Below are 22,702 nucleotides of genomic sequence, written 5' to 3' on the forward strand. Positions count from 1 at the left end.
GAACTCGTGTGTCTCTACAGTTGATTCTTTGAACCAACAGGTGAAAGGAATATATGTATTAAATGGCCTGAATTCCCCCAAATGTACGTATTTAAGGGTTTTCTACCTATCCAACAGCTGTCTCAGACATTAGGAGGTTAAAAAAAAAAATCCACTCAAGTCAACATTACCAGAGTGGACGTTAGTCTTCTAATATACACAAATGTGCGTGACTTATATATGCGCATATTCAAAAATATATGCTCATATATAAATATAAATTGTACATACATGCACGTCCACAAGTGAATACATGTATTCATACTCTCATATAACAATGACATAGATCTTCACCATATTGAAAGCAAGAAAAAACAAACATATTGCTTAGTTTAGATCCTTGTTGTTCCAATCTCTTTGCCAGAATCTTTTTTTTTTCCTTTCCTTCCCTGTAAACCAGGTAACACCGCTCGTGATCCTGCCCAGATATAGCACCTGTAGCAATATGCAATGTGTTTTTATAGTACAGACCGTTCCGTCACATTCAGTCTCTTCCTTCCGCGTCACAAGGAGTATAAGGTTTTGTGCTTATCATCAAATAAAAATCGCAGTGCAAAAATTTTAAACATGAATGTTACACAGTTAAACAAAATTTTTTTTTCATTTTTTTTTCTCTTTTTTTTTTTTATATGGCACCACAGCCTATTAATTCACATACAGCATAGTACAATAGAACGATAAAGACAGACAATAATATTAAGAAGAAGAATATGAACAAAAGAGGGCAAGCTTGCATAGGAATGCAATCAAAGAAAAAAACAATATATACAAAGCCAAAATGCTTTTTTTTTTATTCTTTTTTTTTCATCCTTGATGCCGATTCCTCGTTCCTCTTTTTTGTGTATTTCTGGCAAGAAATATTTAAGGTGGATGGTGTGTATATTATAGAAGGAGAAAGTAAATCGTCTGTGGGATATGTGTGACTTTCTGTGGCTTTACATTGCATTTACAGTCCTTCCAATCCTACATAAATAAATGAATGTCCATTGCACTGTTTTTTTTTTGAGTTTCCTCGTGACTTTCATCAGTCCAGACCAACAGGTCTATAGAGCAGCTTGTGTCGTAGCTTTTCAGTACTCTAAGAAAGAGAGTAGAAAGAAAACATTCAATTATGTCATTAAAACTTGACTTCAATACATGCGCACTGGCTTGAGGAACCAACACAGACAGAAGAGCACCCCGGGGCAAGAACAATGTCTCATCATAATGCACCCCTTTATGGGGTAATGTTGCTACCATGGTCAGCTTTGGTGCATTTATCAATATCCGTGTGAGTGACTTTTAAATACACATTGAGGTAATGTTTCTCCTTGCGGAGAGTGACATGTCAAGCCTTGGATTCCGGTCAGATGCCTCTCACCCAGCCAAAGCAGATCTCACGTTTTCCACTGATGAGAGGCTGTACCCCGAAACACAGTGTCTGCAAATTGAGATTTTGGACATGGCTATTATCCTAAGTCACATGACAAGGCTTGTTAGAGAGTCGATTTTGACTTTTAGGATTGCTACTTCCTATAGGTGACACTAGAGTTCTAGTCCTCTTCCTCTCTGAAGAGACAATTTGCATATTTCCTAAAGGAGCATTGCAGATTAAAAGTTTCCTCACCTTGGCATGCCAGGCTTCACATTTCACTCTCCGCAAGGAGAAACGTTACCCCAATGTGTATTGAAAAGTCACTCAGACTCAACCACAACTGAGCAAGGACATTGATAAATACAGATCCCAAGTTAAGCACCAAAGCTGACCAAGGTAGCAAATGAGGATCAATGTTCTTAAATTAAAAATTCTGTCTAAATAGAGAGCCCATTTTCATACACTTTAATAGGGTCATCTAAGTAAATACAAGAGATAATGCTGTTTAACATTATCATCTCCTGGTCAAAGTGGAGAGTGGTTGTAAAGAGTGGCGGGTCCGTCTTGTCTCACATTACAGAGACACCCTATTGAGTTGAAGCAGTGGTGTAACTTGAGCTTGGGGGCCCCAATTCAACATCTCCAACAAAGCCCACAACTATCACAAGACTGTAAGAGAAGTGGTCTTCTTATATTGTTCAAAGGGATCTTTTGGGCTCCTTTAGGTTCCAGGGCTCAGACATGACTGCATCCACTGCAGAACCTACAGTTTCGCCCCTGATTTGAAGAGAATTGTGTGATTCTTAACTTTCCCCATGGTGGCACTGTAGCAAAACTGAACACATTGCTAGGTTTTTCCTCAAACTTCAGCTGATCAATGGGATCTCATGTGATCAGTTTATTGTTAAGAGACCCTTATAACAAGTTGGGATTGTATAAAAACAATGGACCTGGACCCTTTAATTTTTTTGATAATGTGCCGAATATTTTTGAGTTTTGGAAGACATCGGCCAAGTATATGTACATCAAGTAGGAACCTTTAGTCCATTAACAAGTCCTCACACAACTACTTACATAATTCACCTGTAAACTGTCCTTGACTGTTTGGCCCCAAATATCCTACATCAAGAAAATCAATGGCATTACGTTGGTGACCTCTCATAATGTCGCCCTTCCTCGGTCCAGTAGACTCCTTTGAAGAATTGGTTCCTGTAGAACTATGGCCTCCGGGTGAAGGAAAACATGGCTTGTTGTACGGCATCAGCACTTCATCTGTGAGGGAAACAATCAACGAAACATTTCTGCAATTTCCTTAATGAAATGACTTTCTATACATGAAATGTCACACTAAGGATCTACTTTCCACTACGACTATTTAGTAAATTATTTAGCAGGTGAATTTGTGAGCGCTTGTGCTTAAATTGCTTCTGCACCTGTCTAATTACTTTGATTTCTGCTCTTGTTGATATTTTAGGAAACTGCTGATCTTTAAAATATCACCATTAATTAGAATACAAGATCAATTTGTGCACATTATATGTGGTTTCTAAATGGGCAATTATAGAAAAAATAATAACAGAGCTATAGATATGCTGGAATACACTTTCATGGGGATAATTGTCAGTGTGTCATTAGCCCTTAATTTGATTTAGGTTGGAACTATTTGATGATGTGGCATTAAATATGTTTAGTTCAGCATATGTCACATCATAAAGGAATGACTATGATATAAACTAAGTTACTGTGTTGAGGATGCTGCAGTGGAATTATTTCGCTCACAGAAGCTTTTACTACTTTTGCAGTTGAGCTTAATTAAAGCCATTGTATAAGATTACAAATGCTTGGCTGCCATTTTCAGGAAACAGCACCATTCTTATCCCTGGACTAGGTCTGGTATTGCAATACAGTCATGTTTAAGGGAGCCTGATAATATGACGACTCTGCCTGTCGTTCTATTCGTAGGTGCCCCCATGGCAATCTCATCATGCGTCCCGAGCCTGGCACTCTGCACTGAATTCACTGAAGCCCCTCCATCTTCTTTCGAGTGATGGTTATAGCAATCTCCTGAATGGATTCTACTATTGTCACTCAGAGAAGCAGGGAGGGGTCAGGAAACATTCAGTGAAGAGACCCTGGGATACTGCCCATGAGGAGACTGCAGTCATAGTGCCACTGGGATTAACACTTGAATTCTTTACTCATGCAAAATACATGCATAACTATTGTCATGCTTCTGGATTCGAACCCTTGGTTCTGTGTTCGGTGTCTCTTTTTCCACTGAGCCACAACTGATACACCTTTTCTTTGTGTGTTTTAGTTCTGTTACCTTTGTTTCTGTCGGTTTTGGGTAACAGGTGTTTTTCATTTACTCTGTTTGTCTGTCCTATCACCTTTTGGGTGCAGCTTTAAATACCTTCCTATACTGGTGTTTTCTGCTGGTGATAGACTTTGTTGGATTCATTCACTTTGCTGTAGTTTGTGTTGGTTGCAGTAGTTTTGTGTGTGATTCCTTTATTCCTTAGTGAACTGCTACTCTAGCGATCCTAGGAGCTGCTAAGGACATTCAGGGTAAGCTGTTGTCAAGTGGGTGTGCCATTGCATTATACGGTGCCATCCTCTGCGATCAGGCTGAGACAGACCAGGGTCAGAGAAGGGGTTTTTTCTAGGCTGAACAGGGACCTGTCAGGTTAAGGTATTTGTCTTCCTGGTTCTACGTTACCCGTATGAATGTGCTTTAACAGTCATAACAACTATGCATATAGGTATGCAGTGACTGCTCTCCCTGTCAAATCTATAGTCATATCAGCAGTTTTAAGAGGGAAAAACTGCTGTATGACTTCCTTTAAGTGAATGAGGCTCAGCTGCAATACAACACAAAGCCATTGTGTAAGAGTAGTGCTGTATGTTGGAGGACTAATGTTTTTCTAATCTCAGGGGGGACGTTTCTCCTTGTGTAGAGTGACATGCCTGACAAGCCAGTGTGAGGAGACTTATAGGCCATGCAATGCTTCTCTGTGAAGTTAAATATGCAAATTGTCTCTTCAGAGAGGAAGAGGACTTGAACTCTAATACCACCTACTGGAAGAAGCCTGGAAGTAGCAATCCTAAAAGTCAATATCGTCCCTTTAGCAAGCCATGCCACATGAGTTAAGATTTGGAAGATTTGGCTTTTATCCTAAGTCACGTGACAAGACTTGTTAAAGGGTCGATACTGACTTTTAGGATTGCTACTTCCAATAGGTGGCACTACAGTTCAAGTCCCCTTCCTCTCAGAAGAGACAATTTGCATTCGTAATCTTATACACAGGACCGAGTAAAGCTTGGCTGGTACCCAAGATTGTGGTTTCAGAATGGACACCAGTACCTTTAGTCAACTAATATAAAAGGGTTATTCAGGAATCCCCCCTCCCAGTGCAGTTAATCACTTATCGGCAGGTAGTTGCTAACCACCTGTTTGTTTTGCCCTGTGACAATCTCTTACAGCTCAGAGCGGTCACAGAAACAATCCTGTCAGCAAATCTCCTGCTTTCTGTAATGTAATGATGACAAAGCAGTTCCTTCTCTTCCACTCTGCTCTGTCAATGGGAAGTCAATGGATAACCCCTTTAATTTCATTGTCTCCTGCTGCACTTTTCCCCTCCATACCCCAATGTTTTTATATACGTATAGACATGGTATACATCATTTTGCCCCTGCTCACAACCCCCTTTAAAGGAAATCTGTCACAAAGTTTTTGCTACCCTATCTGAGAGCAGTATAATGTAGGGGCAGAGTCCCCGATTTCAGTAATGTATCACTTACTGGGCTGCCTGCTGAAGTTTCAATAAAATCACTTTTATTGGCTGCAGATCTACCAGTTCTCTGAATGCTGAATTATATATAACCTCGTCCATACTACTGATTGGCAGCTTTCTGTGTACACTGTGCACAGGCAGAAAGCTTCCAATCACCAATGATGGAGACGTGGTTGGACTACCTGGCAGCAGGTTTACTTGCCTCTGGTGATAATCTCCTGCTGATAAACCAGTGATTTTATAAAAAACATCGCAAGCAGCCCAGTAAGTGACACATTGTTGGAATTAAGGTCTCTGCTCCTACATTATGCTGCTCTCAGATGAGGTAGCAAAAACCTGGTGACAGATTCCCTTTAAATGATATGTTTATGGATATGTGTAATATGATAATGCTTTGGAGTTATTTACATGTGCATAAAAAATACAGAAAACTAATTACAAAATAAAAAATCATACGTTTGTTTGAAACTGTTTTTGAATTTTTCATATTTGACATTTTTGGTAAGTGTAAATGTGTGTATAGAATCTACCAATGTTCATTATCGTACCTGAACCAAAAGCCTGTTTGTTTTGCCGATCTGTGGAGCCAAGCCATTCCTGTGTTTGCCGGTGTCTTTCTAAAGATGTTCTACCGTGACGTTCCAAAGAGGTCTTACTATCATCCATGTTGGAAGTATGTCTCTCGAGAGAGCTGGCTTTTCTTTCTGAAGGACCACTACGTTGATTGGGCATTTGCTGTCTCAAACTTTGACAAGGGGGAGGTTCGGGTGGAGGTGGAAGATCTTGAAATAAATATAAAACAAAAAATGTATTTGATAGACAAATGGAATTGGATATAGAAGTAAAAATGGTTTGCTCAACAAATGACTTTTTTAGACTTTGGCCAATAAAGAAAATGATTGGTGTTGGCATAGCACAGTTACTAAGTTGTACATTTATTTCAGAACGTGTATAATACATTTTTAATTGCATACAATACTTTTATCAAAGCATTAAAGGGGTTATCCAGTTTAATAATAACTAGTATAAAAATCTACGAAGAAAGGTAAAGTCACCACAAGCCTCTCACGATCACACATTTTAATATGAACTTACCATCTACTAATCCTTCCCTTCGTAGTCCTGGAGGCTGATCCATCCGGCCTCCCTTGTGTTTTTTAGTGGGCCTTGGCCTTTGGTTGCTGTGATTCATGGCTGAATTGTTACTGTCTCCAGAAAATGGACTTGAAGGTCTTTGTTTTTGAGAGAACGATTGCATTTTTCCTACAAAGTAAGAAAGATGCCAAACTGTCATTTTAAATCAATAATATATTAAAAAATACATATATAACAATATACACACGTGGTCAAAATTGTTGGTAGCCCTCGTTTAATGAAAGAAAAACCCACAATGGTCACAGAAATAACTTGAATCTGACAAAAGTAATAATAAATTCAAAATCTATGGAAATGAACAAATGAAAGTCAGACATTGCTTTTCTGCTTCCACAGAATTAAAAAAAAAATTAAACTCATGAAATAGGCCTGGACAGAAATGATGGTACTCTTAACTTAATATTTTGTTGAACAACCTCTTGAGGCAATCACTGCAATTAAACGATTCCTGTAACTGTCAATGAGACTTCTGCACCTCTCGTATTTTGGCCCACTCCTCATGAGCAAACTGCTCCAGCTGTCTTGTGTTTGAAGGTTGCCTTTTCCAGACGACATGTTTCAGCTCTTTCAAAAGATGCTCAATAGCATTTAGGTCAGGGCTCATAGAAGGCTACTTCAGAATAGTCCAATGTTTTCCTCTTAGCCATTCTTGGGTGTTTTTAGCTGTGTGTTTTGGGTCATTATCCTGTTGCAAGACCAATGACCTGCGACTGAGACCAAGCTTTCTGACACTGGGCAGAACATTTCTCTCTAGAATCCCTTGATAGTCTTGAGATTTCAATGTACCCTGTACAGATTCAAGAACCCCTGTGCCAGATGCAGTAAAGCAGCCCCAGAACATAACAGAGCCTCCTCCATGTTTCACAGTAGGGACAGTGTTCTTTTCTTGATATGCTTCATTTTTCCGTCTGTGAACATAGAGCTGATGTGCCTTGCCAAAAACTTCCATTTTTGTCTTATCTGTCCATAGGACATTCTCCCAAAAGCTTTGTGGCTTGTCAACATGTAGTTTGGCAAATTCCAGTCTGGCTTTTTTATGATTTTTTTTCAACAATGATGTTCTCCTTGGTCGTCTCCCATGAAGTCCACTTTGGATCAAACAACGATGGATGGTGCAATCTGACACTAATGTTCCTTGAGCTTGAAGTTCACCTTTAATCTCTTTAGAAGTTATCCTGGACTCTTATGTTACCATACGTATTATCCGTCTCTTTGATTTGTCATCAATTTTCTTCCTGTGGCCACGTCCAGGGAGGTTGGCTACAGTCCCATGGATCTTAAATTTCTGAATAATATGTGCAACTGTAGTCACAGGAACATCAAGCTGCTTGGAGATGGTCTTATAACATTTACCTTTAACATGCTTGGCTATAATTTTCTTTCTAATCTCCTGAGACAACTCTTTCCTTTGCTTCCTCTGGTCCATGTTGAGTGTGGTACACAACATGTCACCAAACAGCACAGTGAGTATCTGTAGCCCTATATACAGGCCCACTGACTGATTACAAGATTGTAGACACCTGTTATGCAAATTAGTGGACACAACTTGATTTAACATGTCCCTTTTGTTACATTATTTTCATGGGTACCATCATTTCTGTTCAGGCCTATTTCATGAGTTTAATTTTTTTTTAAATTCTGTTGAAGCAGGGTTGAAAAGCAATGTCTGACTTTCATTTGCTCATTTCCATAGATTTTTAATTTATTATTACTTTTGTTAGATTCAAATTATTTCTGTGACCATTGTGGGTCTTTCTTTCATTAAACGAGGGGTACCAACAATTTTGACCACGTGTGTATAGCACATTTAACCATATCACAATTTTGCAGTACAAAGAGGTAAATTTCCACAGATTATAGTTTAATTGTCATGCAAATGAATTAAGCCAGAGCAGAAGATTATCAGATGCCACCAGAAAAGGTATATCGAGACAAAGAGACAGCCAATATTTTATTGTAACGAGGCTGGACTAAACCACTCGAGTCCCCCATGTACTCTGGATGAGGAGCAAAAAACTCGACTAGTTAAAAAATAACATTTTATTGGAACCAACAAAATGCAAACTTCAATATAGGATTGTGTTAATTTTTTATTTAAACGATTGGATGTTTAATGAACTTTCATTCTATACCCAAATTAGGAAAACCTTGACCACTGATTACCCATTGGCTAATTTAAACAAAACCTTTCAGGTTCTTTAAGGCTGCCAAACTACCACCAATAAAAATAAAGTGTTAAATCTGGATTTTAACAAAATGACTGTGAGAAAACCTTGGAGCTATGAGTGTCAAAAATATTTCCGTTTTGCCTCTCAAGATCTGTTAATCAGCCAGGACTAGTATGCCAAGGCATCTATTCCTCAGGCGAGTCCAAGCCTTGGGTGCTGTAATCACACCCACTCAAGGTGATTGAAATCTTCACTATGCCCGGTCATAGCTTTAGTGCAGGAACACTCACGCAAACGTACAATGTTCTCTATTGAAGTTACACCTAGGCATAGTGAGAAAGATGTCAATTACGTTAAACGTTTATATATTTTTTTATTTTTTTCAGATTTTTTTTAAACCTTTTTTTCACTTTTCACTATCTCCATTAGTCCCCTTAGGGAACTTGAATCTGCGATTATCTGACATACTGTACATAGCAAAAATCACAATCTTCTATGAACGCCAGCTACAGGCTGGTTTTCACTGAGTACTGTGATGACAGGAAAAGGGGTCTTCAGCTGGCCCCTGCTGTCATGGCTACACATCGGTGCCCACAATCACGCCACGAGTGTACCGATGGGCACATGGAATGATGCGCCTTCCTGCCAGTGCATGTTAAATGCCACTGTCAGAGATGACAGCGGCATTTAACATGTTAACAGCCATAGTTGGAGCTCCTCTTCACCTGCGGCTATTAGAGGCAGATGATGGCTGAATATTACAGCCATCATCTGCCAGTAAAGATGCAAGCTCGATGCAAGCCAGCATCAATGTCAGGGAGCCAGCATATGACGTACTAGTCCTTAAGGGGCATCTACACTGCAAGATAACAAGTGTTATTAAAAAACTCATTTCACGATAGCCATGTTAACAGACTGACGATCACCCGATGAACATGCAAAAAGTTTATAGATCGGCAGTCGTATCATCCCACCAGTCGGTCTGTGTAAATGGTCACTTAGAAGTCATTCAATATGACATTGTGGTCCTTGGACCAGAAAAGGTTGTGCACCCCTGCTTTAAATTAGTTGTATATCTTTTGGTAACCCTACATTTCTAAGGCGCTCGAAAGATCAGCAGGTGATTGATATTAAGTTACTCCTCTTCATAGGCTCTAACTCAGACTTTGGCTCTAGTCATCGGAATTACAGTTTAGAAGTAAACATAAAGAACAATTAATTAGTATTTTTATAGTAGTGATTTTGTAGTAGTGATGCACATATAAACAAAGACAGTGGTAAAATTAAAATATATTTTTAATTAGCGGTTACTAAAAGGAAAATTAATAAAAAGAATTAGAATTTGCTGATTCATGAGAACCTTAGAAGAAAAGATTAAAGGTTCCATCCACCAGGCGCCATGCAGGTTAACAAGCTGGCAGCATGAGGCATGTCCATGGAAGAGAAAGAAAGCTCAAGAAAGGGAGAGCCATTCCTTACACCCAAGGCGCTAGTCCAAAGACAACAAACCTGCTCTTGATAGGCTGGTTCCATTTAGTGTGAAACCAGCTTTATCAGCTGCTGCAACGAGTGACTGTGCAAAGTTGCCGCTCATAAATATCGAGTCATCAGAAGAGCTAACTACACTAGATCTACGACTAGAAAAGTTACGATCCTCATCAGATGCAGACCCCCATCCATTTACCATAGAACCTAAAAATAAAGGCATCTAGTGAGTCATCAACGTATTTCTGTTGACCAAAAAAAGCATAATTTGTCATTGAAAGTGTTGTTGAATATTTATTACTCTGAACAATTAAGTGCATGGTTTAACATGGCCATTGCCAGACTAATCTTTAATCTACGAACAAGGAAAATATATATATATATTATTTCTATACATTTATTTGTTTTATATGATTTTCAATATTTATAACTGATGAAGGAAATACACAACAAAATGAAAAATCCTACCAATTCATCTCTTTTTTTGATCCTATTCATATAGGGCAATAACAGCTTTGAACACATTATAAATAAGTATTTTATATGTATCTCAAGACAGCAGTTTTTTTACCCCTTCTGCTAAAGAAAAAAAAATTAAAAATTAATAAAAAAAAGACTTAGCTCCGACCTGCTCTTAGGGCGTAGTCAGATGGCCAAATTGGACAGAGATCAGAACGCAGTGCACGGACTGGCTGGCGGCTCTCCCGTCTGACTGCGCTCTAAGGCAACTACAGCTATAGCCCTGCCCCACTGCTCTGTCTACAATAGGAGACCATGACATTAAATCCTCACATTTCTGATGTATGGTCATCCCTCCTGGTGCCTCCTTCACTTAGATTGGTATTCCGTTCCTCGTTACTGTTGACGCTGTGGCATAAGGAGTACAGTGATAAGTCTAAACTATGTCTAAACTTCCAAATTTTGCAATCCTGTGCTTTAGTTTACTTTGTGTTTATACACCATACTTTCCATTTTGGAAGCAGGAGGAATGTAAAACCAAAATGAGTGAAGGGGGCAGGAGGTGCCAAATAGAGGGCACCAAATAGGATGACTTAACATGTATAGTTACTTTCCAATCCCAGCGGGTGAGGGAGAGGGTCACCTTGAGTGCTCTTTTTGGCTACACCACACCTCTTCATTGAAAAATAGACGAGATCAGATTTAGGGTATGTTCACACGTTGCTGCATTTTTTCAACATGCTGTTGCCATGAAAAAAATGGAGCATTTTAATGCACTAGCAAAGTATTTCAGATTTCTGAAATCTCACACACATGCTGCTTAGTTGTGCCTTGCAGATTTTAAGCTGTTTCAACTGTGCAACATTTTAGCCTTTTTCACCCATTCAAATGAATGGAGAAAAAACGCATAAAAAGGTGGCAAAAACGAGCATATTTAGAGCAGATTTTTGCACTGGAAATAGCGGACGTGTGCATACTCCTTAAAGGTGTTATCCACTACTTTCACATTGATGCCCTATCCATGTGAACACTGATCAGAGTTTCATCAGAGTAGGATCTGAGTGGGATCTGTTTTTTTTTGGCTGCTGTTAATAAAAAAAAAATATTTCTCCATATTATCCATTTTCAAAAGACTTTAATGGCACAGTGTGTTTCACTTTATCGGAGATAAATCGTGCATTTGGTGACACTTGGCGCGTGGAAAAAATCGGACATGTGCACAGCCCCATAGAATTATATAGATCCAAGTGAGATCCGATGTTTTGAGGGATCACACTGGGACCGAAACTACGGTCATCTGCCCATGCCTTTTCACAGGTTTTCACTGCAAGATTTGTAAAAGTTTTTTTCTTTTTTTTTTTACAAAATTCTGCAGACTGACAAACACCGTGGGCAAGTTTCTTTTAAGTGTATTTATTGCCTATTTCTCTGTCTATTTATTCTTTAGCAACATACAAAACAATGTCCAAGTTATTGAACTTTTGTTATCAATAAACATCTATGGAAATAATATTTAATGCAATAACAATTCAGGGATTTTCAATAGATTTATCCACCCTACCATTATTTTCTAGCAGGTAGTGCTACTGGTCAAACTTTTTTACAAGACACCTCTAAAATACCCTAAAACTAAATCTACAATGTGAAATGCAACCATTCATATTTTGTTGTCATTATACACACATTTATCCAAAAGTCAGTTTATCTCTCAATGGAAAGTATTGGGAAGTGAAGTTATACATTTCCAAAAGGTCAACACAACAGTAAAATGAACACTTATCAAATGGGACATTGATCAAGTATTTATCAGAAGCTAAAACTATTCTAACATTTATGATTTGTAGTACGCTAGTTATTCCCACTGATTTGGGGGTAATTTATATGACTCTACGCAAACTGTTTGGATATAAATGTCTCCTTAAATGTGTGATGAAAATGCAATTCATGCCGTTTGGCTTTATTTATTTCTGTTTACTGAGTTGTTACTTTGTGCTTTTTTATACTTAGAACATTTCTCAAAGCGTTTGAGCAGTTGGGAAGAAATGCAGGCAGAACATTAAGTAGTTGCTCAAATGTTACAGAGCAATAAAATACCGCGATAAAGTGGCATCTAGCTGTGTCTCTCTATTACATCTTTGGCTCTAAAATTAATTTACGGTCAGTCATCAATTCATTTACATGTCATTTTATGCTAAACCCATCTTTTCTTGATGAATGTGTAACACTGTATATCCTTTTACACAAAACTCTTGTGTTTTAGAATACATCGATGCTAATTGTGACATTACCATTTTTATGAGGTTGGAAAAAATTCTCAGAGATTCCCTTTCAAGTCACATATTTAATTTACAAACTACATTTTCCTTAATAAATGGAATCCTGTTCAAAAAAACAATTATGTGATATTGATTAAGATATTGATGTCTATCTATCTATCTATCTATCTATAGCCTGCAGCTGTCTGTTTAGCCTTTGCTGGTTAGAATTTATAGGGGGACCATACGTCAATTTTTTTCTAGGGTCCCCCTGTAAACTATCTAACTATCTATCTATCTGTCTATCTATCTACTGTATCAAACTATCTGTCTATCTATCTCCTGTATCTATCTATCTATTATCTATCTATCCCATATCTATCTATCTATCTATCTGTCTATCTATCTATCTATCTACTGTATCAAACTATCTGTCTATCTATCTCATGTATCTATCTATCTATCTATCTATCTGTCTATCTATCTACTGTATCAAACTATCTGCCTATCTATCTACTGTATCTATCTATCTATCTATCTATCTACTGTATCTATCTATCTATCTATCTATCTATCTATCTATCTATAGCCTGCAGCTGTCTGTTTAGCCTTTGCTGGTTAGAATTTATAGGGGGACCCTACGTCATTTTTTTTCTGGGGTCCCCCTGTAAACTATCTATCATATCTATATACATCTACACTATCAACATAAAACATCTGGTATCTTATCTTATGATAAATGAGACTAGAGTTCAAAAAATTGGAAGTTAACCAAAGAGAACTAAAAGAATGCATAGAAGAAAATCAATAACCTATACTGAACCTAAGCAGTCCATTATTCTCAGTAATGGTTTAGAGTCTCATACCTCTCAAAATATGTAAGGAGAGATATGAGACTACTGTCCATGTTGGAGTCACGGCCAACCTTTAGGTACGTCAGTTGTGACCCATGCACATACGATAACTCCATGCTGTATCTCAATGTGCCTCTCACTGCACATTCTCTTGGCACGCTCCTTAGCATTTCAAGGTATGGTTCTCATGAATCTAAGGAAGAATGCAATGCCTCACAAACACGCTACAGAGCAGCATATAGTGTGCTTACAAATCGATTGTATTCTCTGCAACCAAAGCATCCCTCTACAGGTCAATGGGCATGAGCTATAATACCAGCAAAAAGAATCACCAAAAATGTTCCAATTCTGGCTTGTTATTTGTGCCTCTTTCACCACCTTAAGTGATTACCATCACTACTGGTGCAATGTATCCTGAGATATCAGTGAGGTGACTTGTTTTTCCCATTTTTGCATGAAATACTGGTGGTGAGGAGCCTTTTTATCACTGTTATGTATAATGACTAGTAGTTTCTGCTTTACTATCACCATTGTGGATGCTACACTAGTAGTGACGCATCTTGTGATTACTAGTCTGTATTTGTAGTAAATTGCTTTAATATCACCATTATATATATATAGTATTAGTAGTGGGAATGCTTACTATTACCATTATATATATAGTATTAGTAGTGAGCTTCCTTATTATCACTATTATGTGTATAGTATTAGTAGTGGGGATCCTTATTATCACCATTGTATATATAGTATTAGTAGTGAGGTTCCTTACTATTACCATTATACCATTATGTATATACAGTTGTGCTCAAAAGTTTACATACCCCGGCAGAATTTTTGCTTTCTTGGCCTTGTTTCAGAGAATATGAATGATAACAAAAAAACTTTTCTCCAGTCATGGTTATTGGTTGGGTGAAGCCATTTATTGTCAAACTACTGTGTTTTCTCTTTTTAAATCTTAATGACAACCAAAAACATCCAAATGACCCTGATCAAAAGTTCACATACCCCAGTTCTGAATACCGTGTATTGCCCCCTCTAACATCAATGACAGCTTGAAGTCTTTTGTTGTAGTTGTGGATGAGGTTCTTTATTTTCTCAGATGGTAAAGCTGCCCATTCTTCTTGGCAAAAAGCCTCCAGTTCCTGTAAATTCCTGGGCTGTCTAGCATGAACTGCGCGCTTGAGATCTCCCCAGAGTGGCTCAATGATAATGAGGTCAGGAGACTGAGATGGCCACTCCAAAACCTTCACTTTGTTCTGCTGTAGCCAATGACAGGTCGACTTGGGCTTGTGTTTTGGATCGTTGTCATGTTGGAACATCCAAGTTTAAAAAGAGAAAACACAGTAGTTTGACAATAAATGACTTCACCCAACCAATAACCATGAGTGGAGAAAAAGTTTTTTTGTTATTATTATTCATATTCTCTGAAACAAGGCCAAGAAAGCAAAAATTCTGCCGGGGTATGTAAACTTTTGAGCACAACTGTAGTATTAGTAGTGAGGTTCCGTACTATCCCCATTATATAAATAGTATTAGTAGGGGAGATCCTTACTATCCTCCTCCTGGACCTGTCATCTGCCTTCAACACAGTGGACCATTCCCTCATACTACAGACTCTCTTATCTCTTGGCATCACAGACTTGGCCCTATCTTGGATCTCCTTATACCTAACAGACCGGACATTCAGCGTCTCCCACTCACTCACCACCTCCACATCTCGCCCCCTATCTGTCGGTGTCCCCCAAGGTTCAGTTCTAGGGCCTTCTCCATCTACACCTTTGGCCTGGGACAGCTCATAGAGTCTCACGACTTTCAGTACCACCTCTATGCTGATGACACACAGATCTACCTATCTGGACCCGATATCAACTCCTTACTAACCAGAATCCCACAATGTCTGTCCGCTATTTCATTCTTCCCTGCCAATGCCCAGACCTGAATAAAAGTGAAAATCTGTTGGTGACATGAAGATGGTGTTGTACACAGGAGATGCCCTGGCAATCTGACAGATATGAAGCTACTGCAAGAAATAGTACGCAAAGATTGCCAATTCTAGATGTCCCATGCTGATTGACTCCTACCCAAAAAGACTGAATGTTGTCATAAATTTAAAGGGTTACTTCAACAAATTGGGGCAGCAGTTGCTTTGTTGAGCTGGGTTCAAATCCCTCGAATGAGAACAAGGAGTTAGTATGTTCTTCCCGTGTTTGCGTGGGTTTCCTCCGGGTTCTCCGGTTTCCTCCCACACTCCAAAGACATACTGATAGGGAATCTAGATTGTGAGCCCCAATGAGGACAGTGATGATAATATATGTAAAGTTCTACGGAATATGATGGCGCTATATAAGCAAAGCATAATACATATTAATAATAAATACAATTATAGGTGCATCTCACAAAATTAGAATATCATCAAAAAGTTAATTTATTTCAGTTCTTCAATACAAAAAGTGAAACTCATATTATACAGTATATAGAGTCATAACAAACAGAGTGATCTATTTGAAGTGTTTATTTCTGTTAATGTTGATGATTATGGCTTACAGCCAATGAAAACACAAAAGTCATTATCTCAGTAAATTAGAATACTTTATAACAACAGCTTGAAAAATGTTTTTAAAATCCGAAATGTTGGCCTACTGAAATGTATGGTTAACAGGGGTGTGCAGACTTTTGATATCCACGTACAATGGATTTGCTCATCTCTAATATACAGCAGTAGTAGTGAGATGCTTTATTATCACCTTTCTGTACTATTAGTGAATAAGGTCGTTTTCAAGTATAAAAAATAATGCACTAAGCAGCACCAGGTCTACTACTAACACAAAAAGTATCAAGATTCTTGTATTCCTGTTCATTTCACTGACATAGCAAGATGTGAAACATGTAATTATATATCAGTAATCCTATCCTGCTCTTGCCCTCAATATTATGTGAAATGAAAAAAAAAGAAAATGACACGGAAGTGTCCGGACCGACATAAACTGCGTCTGATCCTGTTACGAAAGAGAATACCATTACTTTCTAATTAAAAAGGAAAACTATTTATGTCTCCGCGTGTGAAGTTTCTCCTTCACATGTCACAGTCTTCGCTTTCCCCGTAGAATGATCTATTGATGAAAGATTTCTTTCAAGTCTTAACATTTTTTAAAATGCATGAAGGTTCTTGTCTTTTTTGCAGCAAATCAAACATATTTTCAAAAACCAATTTTAACTTGATGTTTCCAGGGAATGCATAATAAAGAGTTCCCTGGAACGCCACGATAGCAAATATATGTATGCAATACACCGAGTCCAGCTCGCCACTCACACAATAGATACCTGTGATGGAGCTGTCCAGATTGTCCATACTAGACCCTGGAGTATGTTCTACTCCTCGGAGAGGTCGGCTCATGTCATCCTCGTGATCCTCTTCTCTAGGATCCGGTAGATCTTTCTCTAGATCGGATATAAATGCTCCTGACACATATCCCATTGGAGGGATGGAGGCCAATGGTGGATGGCTATTGCTCTGTAAATGCCTGGAGGTTGAGAAATAGAATTGCACGTCACAAAAGTCTCCATTTTGGAGCCGCCGCGACCAGATTGACATGTTAAATTATCAATTATATGCAGATTAGCTGGACAGAGTGACACGCATATATTTATAAGGAAATGGTTTTTGGTTCATGAATTATTCATTTTTTGAGGGCGAGATTGAATCGTTAGCTATAATTGAGGTAGTAAAGTTTTGTGTTCTCTCATCTCATGAAGAATAGTGTAATTCATATTGGGGAATATACAGAGAGTACTGCAATCCAATATACACTTGTTATTTGTTATTTGTTATTTTTGAACATGTTTGTCCAGGATTAGAATTTTTTTTTTTTCATAGAAACAGCGCCACCCTTGTTCATAGGCTGTGTCTGGCATTGCAGTTTTGCTCCATTCTACTAAATGTGCTTTAGCTGTAATATCTGACACAGTCATTTGTATGGAATGGCGCTGCTTCCAAAAAAAGCAGATTTATTTTAAATCCAGATAACCCCTTAAAATTATAATTTTACAATGTCAAGGTGCAATATATGAATATGAATAGATCTTAGTAGGCTTCTGATATTTTCCCATTCTATATCAGGTGCCAGAATTCACCCCATGTACTTTCTTCATACATAAGCAGCAGGAAAATCACTCCCCAATTATCCCTTAATTATCTGTATCCAAATAAGCTCTTATCAGTTATTTTTTCATGCCTTTCATATGCTACATGTCAGATATTGACATAAAGTTTCACTTTCTTTGTTCAAAAGATGTTCTGCAGCAGCAGGTGGAGATTGCTATTTAGAGAAGAACAATTCCAGCATCCGCCATGGTATAAAATGTTACATCATGACTTTTAATTGGGTTATTTAAAATATGTAAGAACAAAACATTTCACTAAAATCAGAGTGACAAAAAGAGGGAGAGGGGTGGGGGAAAAAAAGGGGGTGTGATGGACACAGGTCTACGCGTTTCAAGATGAACACTTTTAATCCTGATCTTAATCCTGATCCAGTTCAGCTCGAAACGCGTAGGCCTGTGTCTGTCCCCCCCCGTTTTTCCCCCCACCCCTCCTCCTCTTTTCGCCTCCCCAATTTCATTGAAAGGTTTTTTTTCTTACATATTTTAAATAACGCAATTAAAAGTCATGTTTTAACATTTTATACCATGACGGATGCTGGAAGTTTTCTTCTCTACGTTGCTCTCTGCCCAGAAGCCGGTCTGGAGTCCGTGCACCGTAGTTTTTGATGGAGGCATTCCTTCCACACTTGCTGAGCTGAACATTCCCTTCCCCATTTCTCCCCATTTTTTCTTTGGAGATTGCTGTTTGCCAGAGCTAGTGAGGAGCCAGTTTGATAAAGCGGTTGACCACTTCTTGGACAACCCTTTCTCAAATGCTCTACTCCCCAGTGTAAAATAAAAATAACAGATGCTCATCTCCTGCACTAGCGCTTTCCCGGTGATGCTGGTGCAGCCTCTCCCAGAGCTACCAGGACATTGTTGTGCCACATGAGCACTGCTGCCCATCAGTGGCCGCTTATGCCCTGCAGTTCTCCCACTGAGTTATGTCCTAGGGAAGTGTGAGTAAAGCAACCACTGATTGGCTGCAGTGCTCACGTGACATAACAATGAGCACCACTTGGATGGTACTGGTGCAGTATGAGACTATCTGTGATTTTTATTTTATACTCGAGTCGAGAGCACAATAATTAAGAAGAAGTTTTCAAAGAACAGTCCAGGGACCTCATAGGTTCCTTTATTGACCTATAGGACTGCTACTCCAAATAGGTGGTACTACAGACCCTGTTCTCTCACTTTGTGAAAATGCTATTTGCATATCTTATTTCCCATGATGATTTGCATGCAGGAGCGCACACAGACAGAAGTCGGCCCCCTGTGCAAGAACAATATAACAATATATGGGCATTTTACAGTCCAATATCTCATCATAAGGCACAAATCCACTGACTTTGGATGGTGGTAGTGGCTCCTTTACCCCGTGGGCTCCTGTGCAACTGCACAGGTTGCACCAATGGTAGATACAAAAAATAGAAAAAGTGTCAGTTTAGCTCACCACTTATGTTTTAGAGATAAGAGACTTCCAGGGTGGAAAATTTGTGGTCTGGGAGTGGTGCACGGAGAATGACCTGGTCTGACTTTCAGGTCAAATAGTTTTCTATGGTCCTAAAGGGAATGTTCTGCAGCACCAAAGAGAAGTAGTAAAAACTTAGCATTTAATCATATAGGATAAAACTAAATTGGGAAAATGGGCTCATATTACAAAAAAAAACAAAAAAAACATAATGCTTATGTGTTTCAGGTCAAAAAGTCCTGGGCTATGATTAAGGCTTTTTTTACCTGAAACGCGTAAGCATTATGGGTTTCTTTTTTAATATGTGTGCATTCTCCCATTTTTTTTCCTTTATAATTATAGGCCAAGTTTTAACTACTTCCTTTGGTGCTGGAGAACATCCCCTTCTGCACAAATGATAAGTCCACACCTAACTGCATAGCCTATAAATTTTCCGATGCTTGGTGGTCTTTTTAAGGATAAACTTTATGCCTTAGACCTCCCTCCCCCATTGAAGACACCCAGCCAATCAGTCTCCTACTTGACATAGCTAGCACTAGAGACCCTGTTCTCTTCCCATGAAGAGGCTATTTGTAAAGCACACGAGGTTATCACACCATCACACATGGCAGCCAACAGAGGACCTCAAGAATCCAAGATAGGTGGGAATTGATGTTTCCGATGGCACATGAATTTTTACGAAAAGCAGTTACATAAGTGTATGATCTTTCTAATAAGAGTGAAAAGGGGTGTCATATGAAGTATGAAATACTGTTCTAAGTTCTTGATATTTTAACATCCTATCCCTTTAATTAGGTCATTGGAGTTTACCCATCATATATACTGTATAAACTTTACAACTGCTGCCAAGACTCCATAATGGAGATGGGGGAGGATGATATTTTACCTGGCCCGCTGATTTACTGCTCTCCATTTTTTGACATATATAAATTATCCATCTAATTGTAAGAAATTCCTATGATTTGTAAGTCTAATAACATCTTCAGTGTATGTATCTCTATATAATAAATCAAATTATACAGTAGTCACCTTCATTGATCTGCCCTTCAAATTAAATTATTTGTGATAAGGAAACACCGCCTACATATAAATCCGTTTAATGAAACCGTTAGAAGGCAAATGATGACATGATGTATGTCTGCAATTTCATCATTCAAGATTAGTAGTTTTTAGCGCAAAGAAAAGAAATTACAGCATAAATGGATTTAGCAGAATTAAAAAAACATGGCTGCCTTCTTCTAAAAACAGCGCTACTCACCTGTCCATGGGTGGTATTGCAGCTTAGCCCCACTAATTTCAATGTACTGGAGCATAGCCGCAATACTACACAACCAAGAAAGCAAATATGTTTTTCCAATCCTTTAAAGGAGTCGTCCAGGGCTGGATAGGTCATCAGTATGGGATTGGTGAGGGCCCAAATCCTGGCATTCCACCAATCCACTATTATTAGGTTCCATGGTGGACGGAAGGACGGAAGTAAAAGTGTACATATCTGGAACGCCACAGCTCCATACGCTGTGTAATGGCCGATCTCAGATACTGCAGCTCAGATCATATTCACTTCAGTGGGAGATGAGCTGTAGTACCTAAGAATGGCCACTATGCTGCGTATGGAGTTTTAGCGCTATACACTGTTAACTTCTGGCCACTGTGTTACCTGTTAAAAGTTGATTGGTCGGAGTGCTGCCTGTTGCGCTCTCACTAATCTAATATTGATGGTTTATTCTTAAAATAGGCCAGCAATATCCAAGTCTTACACAACCTCTCAACAAGATTTTAACGAATAACCACATATAATGGATGTTTAAAAGTAAATATCTACAAATTTAGCACAGCTGAGCTTGTCAGATGTAACAAAGTCATCTTCATAGCCAAACATCCCTGATAAGTGATTTATCTCTAGTAGCAGCCCCCACTAGGGGGAGCTAACTTCATATGTATTTAGACATCTTGCATTGAATACAATAGGAGGTGTATAGAGCTGTATACAGGGAGGTACTCAGTTGGCTGCGTCATCGTAAGTGAAGGAAAGCAGTTCAGTTTGGTTTCTATGGGTAAATAAGCTGTTTTATTATATGCTGGTGTCATACAATCACCTTTATTCATTTTAACTATATAGCGATTTCTTCATGAAATCAGCATATTGTTATATCACACACCAGATGATCTCATAGCGGCTCAAATGACAACAGCATAAAATAAAATAAAAAAAATGGAGATCCATCTAGTGATGTCAAAGTTTAACCTCATCTGCTCAGCATTAACTTTTATCCAGTAGGGGTTATGCAAAAAAAAAGTTTCAGAATTACAAGATGAATCATATGGATCTAGCAGATACAGAAACAATAGTCAACCGGTCGTGGACCAGCCAAATGCTGTAGAACCACTGCTGCAAAGAAGGCAACAGAATCCTGATATAATGGTACACAAATAATTACCAGGACTGCTTTGTAATGTCAAACTGATACGCTCTGGTGAGCTCCTCCAGGTGAGCCTGGAGCATGGGCTGCATTTCCTCCCTCGGTGATGGCGTCAGTGTTGCTGTTGACTGTTGGCCAAATGAGATGGCTGGAGAAGATGCAACACCGCGAACTGGTGGAGTAGGAACCCTGTCATCATCCTCTTCTAGTTCATCATCAGAGCCTTGGTGTAAGTAAGTCTGGACTGGTAGAGGAGGACACCATCCATCGCTGTCATACCTTGAAGTGCAAGACAAAGTAGATATAATCCTTATATACAGAAATCAAGGAATGACCAGCTGAAGAAATCTCTACTCTTCTGTAGCCTAATTGTTTTTATTATATTTTTTTCATATTTATCTTTCTTTGGGGATGTTGGGGTAGCAGTATAAATACAAGTCAAGATTCCCCATGACTTGTGTGAAAATATAAGCTTTATGAACAAGTAAAATATTAGGCACCACTTTCGCAAATTGTCCATAAACCTATCTGATTTGCAATTTAACTATAGTGCAAAAACTCAAGACACCTCATGTTTCTTACACTCCTCGGGCACAACAATGCCTTTCCACTGCTGGTCTGGTCTCTGTTGATCGGCTACAGCAGTTATGTCACATCTACAGAACTTATAACCCCTGCTGCCAATCTCTAAGCTCAGCTGCATATGCTGTCTACATCGGCAAAGCAGCTGAGCCCTGAGATTGGTTGCAGAGGCTACGTGCACTGTAGAGGTGACAGCACCACTGCAGCCATCAACAAAGAATGGAGCTATGTCTGAAAGGCAGCACTAGACCTAGTAAGGGTAAGTAACAGCTCCATTTGTTATTTTAAATCTCTACAACCCTATTGTAAAATGCAACTTTAAAAAGGAAAATCCCTTTTAAAAGATTATGATCTGGTATTTGGATTTATAGTTAACCTACACCCAGAGGCGTAAAAACCATAAAAGGACAGAATAGTGGCAAAAAACAACTATGCATTCTCTATGAAGGGGGTTAAAAATACCCATAAGACATGATTGTGACCCTTAAGTGTCAATCAGAATTGATCAAGATTTTAACAAGAATTA

The 22,702-nt window shown here is 38.7% G+C and overlaps 1 protein-coding gene across 16 annotated transcripts in view; it reads right to left on the reverse strand.

Moving 5' to 3' along the window:
* Positions 1 to 494: 494 nt before the first annotated feature.
* ROBO2 (roundabout guidance receptor 2) overlaps positions 495 to 22,702 on the reverse strand; it is a 1,535,448-nt gene continuing 1,513,240 nt past the window's right edge. For 10 of the 16 annotated variants that reach the window (XM_073668228.1, XM_073668234.1, XM_073668230.1 and 7 more), the window contains 7 exons: positions 21,613 to 21,873; positions 16,885 to 17,084; positions 10,020 to 10,202; positions 6,283 to 6,450; positions 5,736 to 5,969; positions 2,468 to 2,665; positions 495 to 1,117 (listed from right to left, as the gene is read on the reverse strand). In XM_073668228.1, coding sequence (XP_073524329.1) covers positions 1,116 to 1,117; positions 2,468 to 2,665; positions 5,736 to 5,969; positions 6,283 to 6,450; positions 10,020 to 10,202; positions 16,885 to 17,084; positions 21,613 to 21,873 — 1,246 coding nt within the window. In that variant the 3' untranslated portion in view covers positions 495 to 1,115. The remainder of the gene's footprint in view (positions 1,118 to 2,467; positions 2,666 to 5,735; positions 5,970 to 6,282; positions 6,451 to 10,019; positions 10,203 to 16,884; positions 17,085 to 21,612; positions 21,874 to 22,702) is intronic. The other 6 variants (XM_073668233.1, XM_073668229.1, XM_073668235.1 and 3 more) reach the window with 2 other exon arrangements.

This window comes from Phyllobates terribilis, unplaced genomic scaffold (genome assembly GCF_046119375.1).
Source record: "Phyllobates terribilis strain yellow unplaced genomic scaffold, ASM4611937v1 Scaffold_2__4_contigs__length_985480577, whole genome shotgun sequence".
Lineage (NCBI taxonomy): Eukaryota > Metazoa > Chordata > Amphibia > Anura > Dendrobatidae > Phyllobates > Phyllobates terribilis.